The following is an 11,075-nucleotide window of genomic DNA, read 5'->3' on the forward strand; positions in this document are numbered from 1 at the left end:
CATAATATTACAGTAAAGGTAACAAAGGTAAGCTGATAAGTAAAGAGACTGTTTACACTACATGAGTACATAAAACACAGATTTAAAGATTAGGCCTTGTATAAAACAGCTTCAGTGTGTGTATTGCAGGAAAAGCTTCAAAGAAGGCTCTATCAAATATGTCCAAATGACATATATTGTTTATTGAAGGTCACAATAGTTAAGTCAACTCCAATATTTAAACAATGATCACACATAAATGTAGGTATGGTCCTCAGTCCCTGCTGCTATTGATTCTTCTGGGTAATTGTTTAAGGCACATTCATAATAAAGTTTATAACAACTAAAATGTAAGGTTGTTTATTATATCTTCCCAGTATTTTGGGCTTCCTAATGATGTAGTGATGAAGGTCTACAGAGACCTCTGCTGGAAAAGTGCACACACTATCAAATCTCTCCTGTGGGTAAAAGTTATCTGGTGGGAATTTATTTTTCTTTGTATAATATCTTTCTTTTCTTCTTTACTGTCCCATTGGCCCTATATCTTATTTTTTAAATTGGTCTTATCATACAAATTATTTGGACCGCATTGATTTTTTAAAATTTAAAATCGAAATTGAAACTAAAGTTCTAGCATATGGTCAAATAATGCTTAAAGCTTTATTTGACTTCATCATGCGTCAACCTGATGTTGACGCATGATGAAGTATGCTTACATTTCATTAAGCATTGTACAATTTATAAAACGTGGCAGTGCATACAATGTTTCATTGTATAACCTGAAGGTGACATTTGAGTTGTTATCAGCTTGTTTGAACCAAGATCAACAGTTCAGTCCACTCCCACATGTGAACAGTTGGGTGGAATAAAACAGAGCAACAGCTACACTCAGTTGAGACTGCCGTCCACCAGCCATGATGATGATGTCCACTCTGCTCTCTGCAGCCCTGCTGCTGCTGCTTCCTGGGACTCTAACTCTGGGTAAACCTCATAATAATTCATAAAACTTTATTTCCAATGATTTTCATTGATACTGAACATCAAAAATCTCCTCTGCTGTTTTTGTTGTTGTTGTCAGAAAGTAAACCAACTCCAATCACTGTGGTGGTGGAGAACAGTCTACTAGGCAACCCTCCAGTGACCTACAGCAGTCATGTGGTGTACAGAGGGATCCTGCTGGGTGCCATGAAGACACTCATGGACTCAAATGCAAACTTTAAGTAAGATCAGATCATGATTTGTCACCTGGCAACTTGAAACGATTCTTTATTGACATTAAACTTTATCGGCAACATTCCTTTAACAGTTAGTGATTCAACCCCTATGCAGTTCACAAAATCTTTATTTCAGTGGTGCCATTCTATGCTAAAAACAAATCCTGTAACTCTCTTTTTTGCCTGTCAAACTATAAATGAACCTGCTTAACAAGGTTATATGAATATATATAATTCTGATTGATTTGTCCCCCTTGTAATAATTGTAATACTAGGATTAAGACATTGCTGTTTCTTTGTTTCCATCTCCTCAGCATAGATCATCAACTGGTGATTTATTTCACTTTTTGCCTGAACAAGCAGCTGTAGCCTCTTTTTAAAGCAAAAATGAGTCAGCTTAAAATAATAATAAAAAACTTAGCCAGATATCATGTTTCCAACCTCTAGCCCAGTGGAAAATTCTGAGCTGGATAATATTTTTAATTAGAGATGAATATCTCTGTGTTGATCATTTATCTCACTTAGTGGACATCTGTTGTTCTGTTTGGTCTTCCAGGTTCACCTACACGGAGAACCTAAACTACGGCCCATACTTGGAGAGTGTGAATGGTGTAGCTGGAAGTGACGAAGACCATACCTACTGGGAGCTGCTGGTCAAGAAACCAGATGGCAAAGTCATAAGACCTGATGTTGGTGAGTTAATTAAGGATTTTGTGGGTTTTTTTCTGTAATTCTTATTGTAAATCAAATTATGATTAACTGCATGGATTTTTATTTCTTTTTTGCAGGTATTGGATGTTACATCCCAAGTGAAAATGAGCAAATAATCCTAAGATTTTCTAAGTGGTGAAGATTCAGCAGCCAGCATATTTAAACATGCGATCAGTGTTGGAATCGACTGTATGACCATATATTTCATAGGTGAACAATCAAATGACATGTATCTGCGTTTATTGTTGAATTACAGTAGCATCGCAATAAAACATCCTTCCATGTGTTGACTGTAATGTCTTGCATAAGGAATTCACACAGTGAATAAACTGCAATTAACATTACTGACAAGGAACAAGAGCTTTATCGTGTACAATGGGCCAGATGCAAGAATATGTTCGGATTTTTCTTCTTAAATCTGTCGTACTTTTCTCGTGAGGTGGAATTTACGAATGTGCCACGTCGGATTCACCAAACACTCGTATCACCAGGAAACAGTCGTAAATGACGTTCGTAAACATGATGAATCCCACCTGTTCTAAATGAACGCGCATTCCCGAGAATAGTAAATTAACATGAATGACGCCCCCAAAATACCATATAAGGTCAGACGACCGGCAGGTTGTGGAGAAGCTCCATTCATGAAAATGGCACTAAAGACTAAGAATAAGAACTTTACGAGCTCTCAGACTGAGGTCCCGCTCTCAGAAATAGATCAACAGAAGCACATATTATTTTTTAGTGTTAGTGATGGAATTAAAGGTCCTGAGAAAGACAAAGAATGAGGAAAAATGACCCGTGCTGTGAACGCTGTCTCAGCTGTTGCACCGTCACAGAAATAAAAACAAAAATGACTGAACATGAATTATGCCAGGGGATGTCATCAGCCAGGGAGTTAAACTATTACTTCGATAAGCAATATTTCAATTAAATGAATAACAGTTATTAATAAATAGTCAGTTTATATTGTGGAAAAGTAACTGTGGACAAGTCGCTTTGTAGTTTCGGCCGCTAATATTTATATTGTGCTATCTTTATATCATAGTTTCAATTGTCAATTCAAATGACTGATATATCTACCTAAATTGTTAAATGGCCTACTTCTGTATACTAAATAGCCTAATCATTTTACAAACAGAGTAATGTCATCATGATTATGGATTCAGAAGTGCAATTTAATGAACGGGACATAGTATACACTTTCCCCCCCTTCTCTACATCCCCTGTAGTTCACACCCATGACTCAGGGGTCTCTAAAATACTGACGATATAATAATCGCTCAGCCTGCGGATCGACATTATTCATTTCTCTGTTAAGTGGTAGTCAGCATACAGTGATGTTAAAAAGAAATCCAAGTCAGTTGATTCTGAAGCTCAACTGCTGATGTTACACCTGCTGCTGGACTGCTGTCAGCACAGACCTGCTAACACCCGGGATGACAACGCAGGGCAAGCCGGCAGAAGAAGTTGGAGATGAGGGTACCCGTGTGGAGGTGTTATGTGTTCATTAAGTGATTATCATATCTTGCTTATAGTATATGATGTAACCCCCCCCCCCCCCCCCCCCCCCCCCGGGAAAAAATTGAGTTCCCCCAAAAGACATGATATCGTTGGCACACTGCCATTAGGCAATTAGACAGTAACAGTCATGTTTTATTGCTTTGGAGGACTGCAGGTTGGTTGTGCGTGAGAGGTACGACAGGTCTGCACCACTTGTACATTTTGTTCGTACCTAAGAGAAAATCCAAAATACGAGGAAATTGGTGAGTGCGGCAAATCCTCGTAAATCACTCGTACGCATGGTTTAAGAACGAATCTGTGCGTACGAGTGGTTCTTGCATCTGGCCCATTGTTTATTGAAGTCACAATAGTTAAGTCAACTCCAATATGTAAACAATGATCACACATAAATGTAGGTATGGTCCTCAGTCCCTGCTGCTATTGATTCTTCTGGGTAATTGTTTAAGGCACATTCATAATAAAGTTTATAACAACTAACATTTAAGGTTGTTTATTATATCTTCCCAGTATTTTGGGCTTCCTAATGATGTAGTGATGAAGGTCTACAGAGACCTCTGCTGGAAAAGTGCACACACTATCAAATATCTCCTGGTGGGAATTTATTTTTCTTTGTATAATATCTTTCTTTTCTTCTTTACTGTCCCATTGGCCCTATATCTTATTTTTTAAATTGGTCTTATCATACAAATTATTTGGACCACAATGATTTTTTAAAATTTAAAATCGAAATTGAAACTAAAGTTCAAGCATATGGTCAAATAAAGCTTAAAGCTTAAAGCTTTATTTGATGTTGACCTGATGTAACCTGATGTTGACGCATGATGAAGTATGCTTACATTTCATTAAGCATTGTACAATTTATAAAACGTGGCAGTGCACACAATATTTTATTGTATAACCTGTATAACCTGAAGGTGACATTTGAGTTGTTATCAGCTTGTTTGAACCAAGATCAACAGTTCAGTCCACTCCCACATGTGAACAGTTGGGTGGAATAAAACAGAGCAACAGCTACACTCAGTTAAGACTGCCGTTCACCAGCCGTGATGATGATGTCCACTCTGCTCTCTGCAGCCCTGCTGCTGCTGCTTCCTGGGACTCTAACTCTGGGTAAACCTCATAATAATTCATACAACTTTATTTCCAATGATTTTCATTGATACTGAACATCAAAAATCTCCTCTGCTGTTTTTTTGTTGTTGTCAGAAAGTAAACCAACTCCAATCACTGTGGTGGTGGAGAACAGTCTACTAGGCAACCCTCCAGTGACCTACAGCAGTCATGTGGTGAACAGAGGGATCCTGCTGGGTGCCATGAAGAAGCTCATGGACTCAAATGCAAACTTTAAGTAAGATCAGAGCATGATTTGTCACCTGGCAACTTGAAACGATTCTTTATTGACATTAAACTTTATCGGCAACATTCCTTTAACAGTTAGTGATTCAACCCCTATGCAGTTCACAAAATCTTTATTTCAGTGGTGCCATTCTATGCTAAAACAAATCCTGTAACTCTCTTTTTTGCCTGTCAAACTATAAATGAACCTGCTTAACAAGGTTATATGAATATATATAATTCTGATTGATTTTTCCCCCTTGTAATAATTGTAATACTAGGATTAAGACATTGCTGTTTCTTTATTTCCATCTCCTCAGCATAGATCATCAACTGGTGATTTATTTCACTTTTTGCCTGAACAAGCAGCTGTAGCCTCTTTTTTAAGCAAAAATGAGTCAGCTTAAAATAATAATAAAAAACTTAGCCAGATATCATGTTTCCAACCACTAGCCCAGTGGAAAATTCTGAGCTGGATAATATTTTTAATTAGAGATGAATATCTCTGTGTTGATCATTTATCTCACTTAGTGGACATCTGTTGTTCTGTTTGGTCTTCCAGGTTCACCTACACAGAGAACCTAAACTACGGCCCATACTTGGAGAGTGTGAATGGTGTAGCTGGAAGTGACGAAGACCATACCTACTGGGAGCTGCTGGTCAAGAAACCAGATGGCAAAGTCATAAGACCTGATGTTGGTGAGTTAATTAAGGATTTTGTGGGGTTTTTTCTGTAATTCTTATTGTAAATCAAATTATGATTAACTGCATGGATTTTTATTTCTTTTTTGCAGGTATTGGATGTTACATCCCAAGTGAAAATGAGCAAATAATCCTAAGATTTTCTAAGTGGTGAAGATTCAGCAGCCAGCATATTTAAACATGCGATCAGTGTTGGAATCGACTGTATGACCATATATTTCATAGGTGAACAATCAAATGACATGTATCTGCGTTTATTGTTGAATTACAGTAGCATCGCAATAAAACATCCTTCCATGTGTTGACTGTAATGTCTTGCATAAGGAATTCACACAGTGAATTAACTGCAATTAACATTACTGACAAGGAACAAGAGCTTTATCGTGTACAATGGGCCAGATGCAAGAATATGTTCGGATTTTTCTTCTTAAATCTGTCGTACTTTTCTCGTGAGGTGGAATTTACGAATGTGCCACGTCGGATTCACCAAACACTCGTATCACCAGGAAACAGTCGTAAATGACGTTCGTAAACATGATGAATCCCACCTGTTCTAAATGAACGCGCGTTCCAGAGAATAGTAAATTAACATGAATGACGCCCCCAAAATACCATATAAGGTCAGACGACCGGCAGGTTGTGGAGAAGCTCCATTCATGAAAATGGCACTAAAGACTAAGAATAAGAACTTTACGAGCTCTCAGACTGAGGTCCCGCTCTCAGAAATAGATCAACAGAAAGACATATTATTATTTAGTGTTAGTGGTGGAATTAAAGGTCCTGAGAAAGACAAAGAATGAGGAAAAATGACCCGTGCTGTGAACGCTGTCTCAGCTGTTGCACCGTCACAGAAATAAAAACAAATATGACTTAGCATGAATTATGCCAGAGGATGTCATCAGCCAGGGAGTTAAACTATTACTTCGATAAGCAATATTTCAATTAAATGAATAACAGTTATTAATAAATAGTCAGTTTATATTGTGGAAAAGTAACTGTGGAAAAGTAACTGTGGACAAGTCGCTTTGTAGTTTTGGCCGCTAATATTTATATTGTACGCTTGCATTATATCATTCGATTGTCAATTCAAATGACTGATATATCTACCTAAATTGTTAAATGGCCTACTTCTGTATACTAAATAGCCTAATCATTTTACAAACAGAGTAATGTCATCATGATTATGGATTCAGAAGTGCAATTTAATGAACGGGACATAGTATACACTTTCCCCCCCTTCTCTACATCCCCTGTAGTTCACACCCATTACTCAGGGGTCTCTAAAATACTGACAATATAATAATCACTCAGCCTACGGATCGACATTATTCATTTCTCTGTTAAGTGGTAGTCAGCATACAGTGATGTTAAAAAGAAAATCCAAGTCAGTTGATTCTGAAGCTCAACTGCTGATGTTACACCTGCTGCCGTACTGCTGTCAGCACAGACCTGCTAACACCCGGGATGACAACGCAGGTCAAGGCAGAAGAAGTTGGAGATGAGGGTACCCTTGTGGAGGTGTTATGTGTTCATTAAGTGATTATCATATCTTGCTTATAGTATATGATGTAAACCCCCCCCCCCGGAAAAAAATTGAGTTCCCCCAAAAGACATGATATCGTTGGCACGCTGCCATTAGACAATTAGACAGTAACAGTCATGTTTTATTGCTTTGGAGGACTGCAGGTTGGTTGTGCGTGAGAGGTACGACAGGTCTGCACCACTCGTACATTTTGTTCGTACCTAAGAGAAAATCCAAAATACGAGGAAATTGGTGAATGCGGCAAATCCTCGTAAATCACTCGTACGCATGGTTTAAGAACGAATCTGTGCGTACGAGTGGTTCTTGCATCTGGCCCATTGTTTATTGAAGTCACAATAGTTAAGTCAACTCCAATATGTAAACAATGATCACACATAAATGTAGGTATGGTCCTCAGTCCCTGCTGCTATTGATTCTTCTGGGTAATTGTTTAAGGCACATTCATAATAAAGTTTATAACAACTACAATTTAAGGTTGTTTATTATATCTTCCCAGTATTTTGGGCTTCCTAATGATGTAGTGATGAAGGTCTACAGAGACCTCTGCTGGAAAAGTGCACACACTATCAAATATCTCCTGGTGGGAATTTATTTTTCTTTGTATAATATCTTTCTTTTCTTCTTTACTGTCCCATTGGCCCTATATCTTATTTTTTAAATTGGTCTTATCATACAAATTATTTGGACCACAATGATTTTTTAAAATTTAAAATCGAAATTGAAACTAAAGTTCAAGCATATGGTCAAATAAAGCTTAAAGCTTAAAGCTTTATTTGATGTTGACCTGATGTAACCTGATGTTGACGCATGATGAAGTATGCTTACATTTCATTAAGCATTGTACAATTTATAAAACGTGGCAGTGCACACAATATTTTATTGTATAACCTGTATAACCTGAAGGTGACATTTGAGTTGTTATCAGCTTGTTTGAACCAAGATCAACAGTTCAGTCCACTCCCACATGTGGGTGGAATAACAGTTGGGTGGAATAAAACAGAGCAACAGCTACACTCAGTTGAGACTGCCGTCCACCAGCCGTGATGATGATGTCCACTCTGCTCTCTGCAGCCCTGCTGCTGCTGCTTCCTGGGACTCTAACTCTGGGTAAACCTCATAATAATTCATAAAACTTTATTTCCAATGATTTTCATTGATACTGAACATCAAAAATCTCCTCTGCTGTTTTTTTGTTGTTGTCAGAAAGTAAACTAACTCCAATCACTGTGGTTGTGGTCACTAGTTACTGGTTGCCTCCAGTGACCTACAGCAGTCATGTGGTGAACAGAGGGATCCTGTTGGGTGCCATGAAGACACTCATGGACTCAAATGCAAACTTTAAGTAAGATCAGATCATGATTTGTCACCTGGCAACTTGAAACGATTCTTTATTGACATGAAACTTTACGGCAACATTCCTTTAACAGTTAGTGATTCAACCCCTATGCAGTTCACAAAATCTTTATTTCAGTGGTGCCATTCTATGCTAAAAACAAATCCTGTAACTCTCTTTTTTGCCTGTCAAACTATAAATTAACCAGCTTAACATATATATGGTTATGGTTATATGAATATATATAATTCTGATTGATTTTTTCCCCCTTGTAATAATTGTAATACTAGGATTAAGACATTGCTGTTTCTTTATTTCCATCTCCTCAGCATAGATCATCAACTGGTGATTTATTTCACTTTTTGCCTGAACAAGCAGCTCCCTCTTTTTTAATTAGAGATGAATATCTCTGTGTTGATCATTTATCTCACTTAGTGGACATCTGTTGTTCTGTTTGGTCTTCCAGGTTCACCTACACAGAGAACCTAAACTACGGCCCATACTTGGAGAGTGTGAATGGTGTAGCTGGAAGTGACGAAGACCGTACCTACTGGGAGCTGCTGGTCAAGAAACCAGATGGCAAAGTCATAACACCTGATGTTGGTGAGTTGAGTAAGGATTTTGTGGGTTTTTTTTGTTGCTGTAATTCTTATTGTAAATCAAATTATGATTAACTGCATGGATTTTTATTTCTTTTTTGCAGGTATTGGATGTTACATCCCAAGTGAAAATGACCAAATAATCCTAAGATTTTCTAAGTGGTGAAGATTCAGCAGCCAGCATATTTAAACATGCGATCAGTGTTGGAATCGACTGTATGACCATATTGTTGGAATAATTGTATATGTTATCTCATATTTTGTCTTTATACTTTCTAACCGTGTTATTAGACGTGCGCAAGAGTGTTATGTGCTTGAAGTTGTTTTTCAGGAAGTCACGCCTGGCGGACGTGACTGCAGGGCGATGACTCAGCCGTAACATCAACCGAAACCAGATGAAACTGGTTTCCAGGGCGAAGACGAGAAAGAGAACATCATGTGCTAGAATGTTCATGTGTTATTATGCAAACATATTTTCTTAACTACGTTATACATTTATCAGTGCAATCAGTAGATTATTTCTTTGTTGTAACAATGCTTCTTGGTAATAAATCTTATACTGTTGGAAAACCTGTTTATTTCCCTTTTAAATGTAGCCACATTTGTAATGAACATGCATGTGTGGGATGAGCAGCAGAGCTGACTATGTGGGTTGCGCCCATGAAAAATTTGGCAAATCTTCTCTGCCGATGCAAAACAGCTTATTTTGCTGTTGCTATTGACTCTCGTTTTGAGCTTCTAGAACCAGGTGCTGCCAATCAGGTACCAATCAGGCACCCGTGAGCAGGTCAGTTGGTGTCTGCTTCATGAATCAGCATGGGATGGGACGTCTGCTATCACTCTGCTGTTTATAGCAAAGAATATAATCCAGTCAGTCCTCATCAGGATCATAGAAAACACACACACACACACACACACACACACACACACACACACACACACACACACACACACACACACACACAGACACAGACACAGACACACATATGACAGTGAAATAAAAAGGAAAAGGAAATTATAAAACAGAAATTGTGTTAATATAAAAAATGTTGGGTTAAAGAATACAATGAAGTACAATAGCGCCCTCGCTTATTGGATTGCATTTGCCACATGCTTTATCTTCACCAAAACTCAATGTCAGTTCTCTCATCAAGGCTGGTTGCGATATTACAAATCCTGCTATGGGCACGCCAAGACCCGCCCTACTCAGCCTCTGATTGGCTGAGCTCTGCAAGGCTCTAGTCCAGTGGTCTCCAACCCTGCTCCTGGAGAGCTACTGCCCTGCATGTTTTAGGTATCTCCTCACTCTAACTCGTTATCAAGCAGCTGAGGCTCGTCAAAGGGCTTGATAACGAGTTGATTATTAGAATCAGGTGTGTTAGAGTGAGGAGATACCTAAAACATGCAGGGCAGTAGCTCTCCAGGAGCAGGGTTGGAGACCACTGCTCTAGTCAAACACGTGATTTGCACTGTTGTGACAAATAGGAAGCACCTGAGTTGATTGTGGTTTGTTTAGGTTTCGCCAGCATGTGAATAAAAACCAACACAGCTTTAAAAGACTATTGTGTTCATAATTATGCTGCAGTAGCCGCTATGCACAACTGTTCTTGTTGTAACACAGAATGTGAAAAGATATTTTGCCGAAATCACGTTGTGGTTAGTACCGAAAGGGACAAATATTTGGGTGGAAGGTGCTTTGGGTATGTAGTGCTATGTAGATGATAATACTTTATTCATCCCAAAGCCTAGTAGAGATATTTCCAGTGTTACAGTAGCAAGAGAACAAAAATACATTGACTGTATGTTTGCTGTTTAATAGAATGACAGTTAACATGGCAGGTTACTGTGGACATAGTGATGGAAACATGACATTTGTTTTAGTTTCATCCATTTGTTTTCATACATACAGATAATGGAAATGAAAATAAAAATGCAGATATAATAGTATTAATAGCTTTGATGTGATACTGAAAGAACTGACGGAAATGTATGGAGATAGCCATAAATAATAAAATGCCTTGATCACGTTAGTTTTGGTCCAAGTAGACATCCCACTTATTCCGTTATCTTATTATTTGTCTTGGGAACAGTTAATTAGTGTATTTACTTTTAATTTGTTAGAGTAGATGTGCAGGTTT

The 11,075-nt window shown here is 38.1% G+C and overlaps 2 protein-coding genes across 2 annotated transcripts; both read left to right on the top strand.

Annotated features, from left to right (window-relative positions):
* Positions 1-896: 896 nt before the first annotated feature.
* On the top strand, positions 897-2,158 carry LOC133980917 (transcobalamin-1-like). Its single transcript, XM_062419784.1, has 4 exons — positions 897-960; positions 1,058-1,199; positions 1,750-1,886; positions 1,982-2,158. Exons 1-4 carry the CDS (start codon positions 897-899, stop codon positions 2,041-2,043), a joined length of 405 nt encoding a protein of 134 aa, XP_062275768.1. The 3' UTR covers positions 2,044-2,158.
* A 2,317-nt stretch (positions 2,159-4,475) lies between these two features.
* Positions 4,476-5,731, top strand: LOC133979940 (transcobalamin-1-like). The gene is made up of 4 exons (XM_062418481.1): positions 4,476-4,535; positions 4,632-4,773; positions 5,323-5,459; positions 5,555-5,731. The coding sequence occupies exons 1-4, from the start codon at positions 4,478-4,480 to the stop codon at positions 5,614-5,616; spliced, it is 399 nt and encodes a 132-aa protein (XP_062274465.1). The 5' UTR covers positions 4,476-4,477; the 3' UTR covers positions 5,617-5,731.
* The last annotated feature ends 5,344 nt before the right edge of the window (positions 5,732-11,075 follow it).

The sequence above is a fragment of the Scomber scombrus genome, chromosome 5 (assembly GCF_963691925.1).
Source record: "Scomber scombrus chromosome 5, fScoSco1.1, whole genome shotgun sequence".
NCBI lineage: Eukaryota > Metazoa > Chordata > Actinopteri > Scombriformes > Scombridae > Scomber > Scomber scombrus.

Coding starts and splice junctions, on each gene's coding strand:
- LOC133980917 (XM_062419784.1), top strand. CDS start 897: ATGATGATGTCCACTCTGCTCTCTGCAGCCCTGCTGCTGCTGCTTCCT. Junction 961..1,057: donor TCCTGGGACTCTAACTCTGG/GTAAACCTCATA, acceptor TGTTGTTGTCAG/AAAGTAAACCAACTCCAATC. Junction 1,887..1,981: donor AGTCATAAGACCTGATGTTG/GTGAGTTAATTA, acceptor TCTTTTTTGCAG/GTATTGGATGTTACATCCCA.
- LOC133979940 (XM_062418481.1), top strand. CDS start 4,478: ATGTCCACTCTGCTCTCTGCAGCCCTGCTGCTGCTGCTTCCTGGGACT. Junction 4,536..4,631: donor TCCTGGGACTCTAACTCTGG/GTAAACCTCATA, acceptor TGTTGTTGTCAG/AAAGTAAACCAACTCCAATC. Junction 4,774..5,322: donor GACTCAAATGCAAACTTTAA/GTAAGATCAGAG, acceptor TTGGTCTTCCAG/GTTCACCTACACAGAGAACC.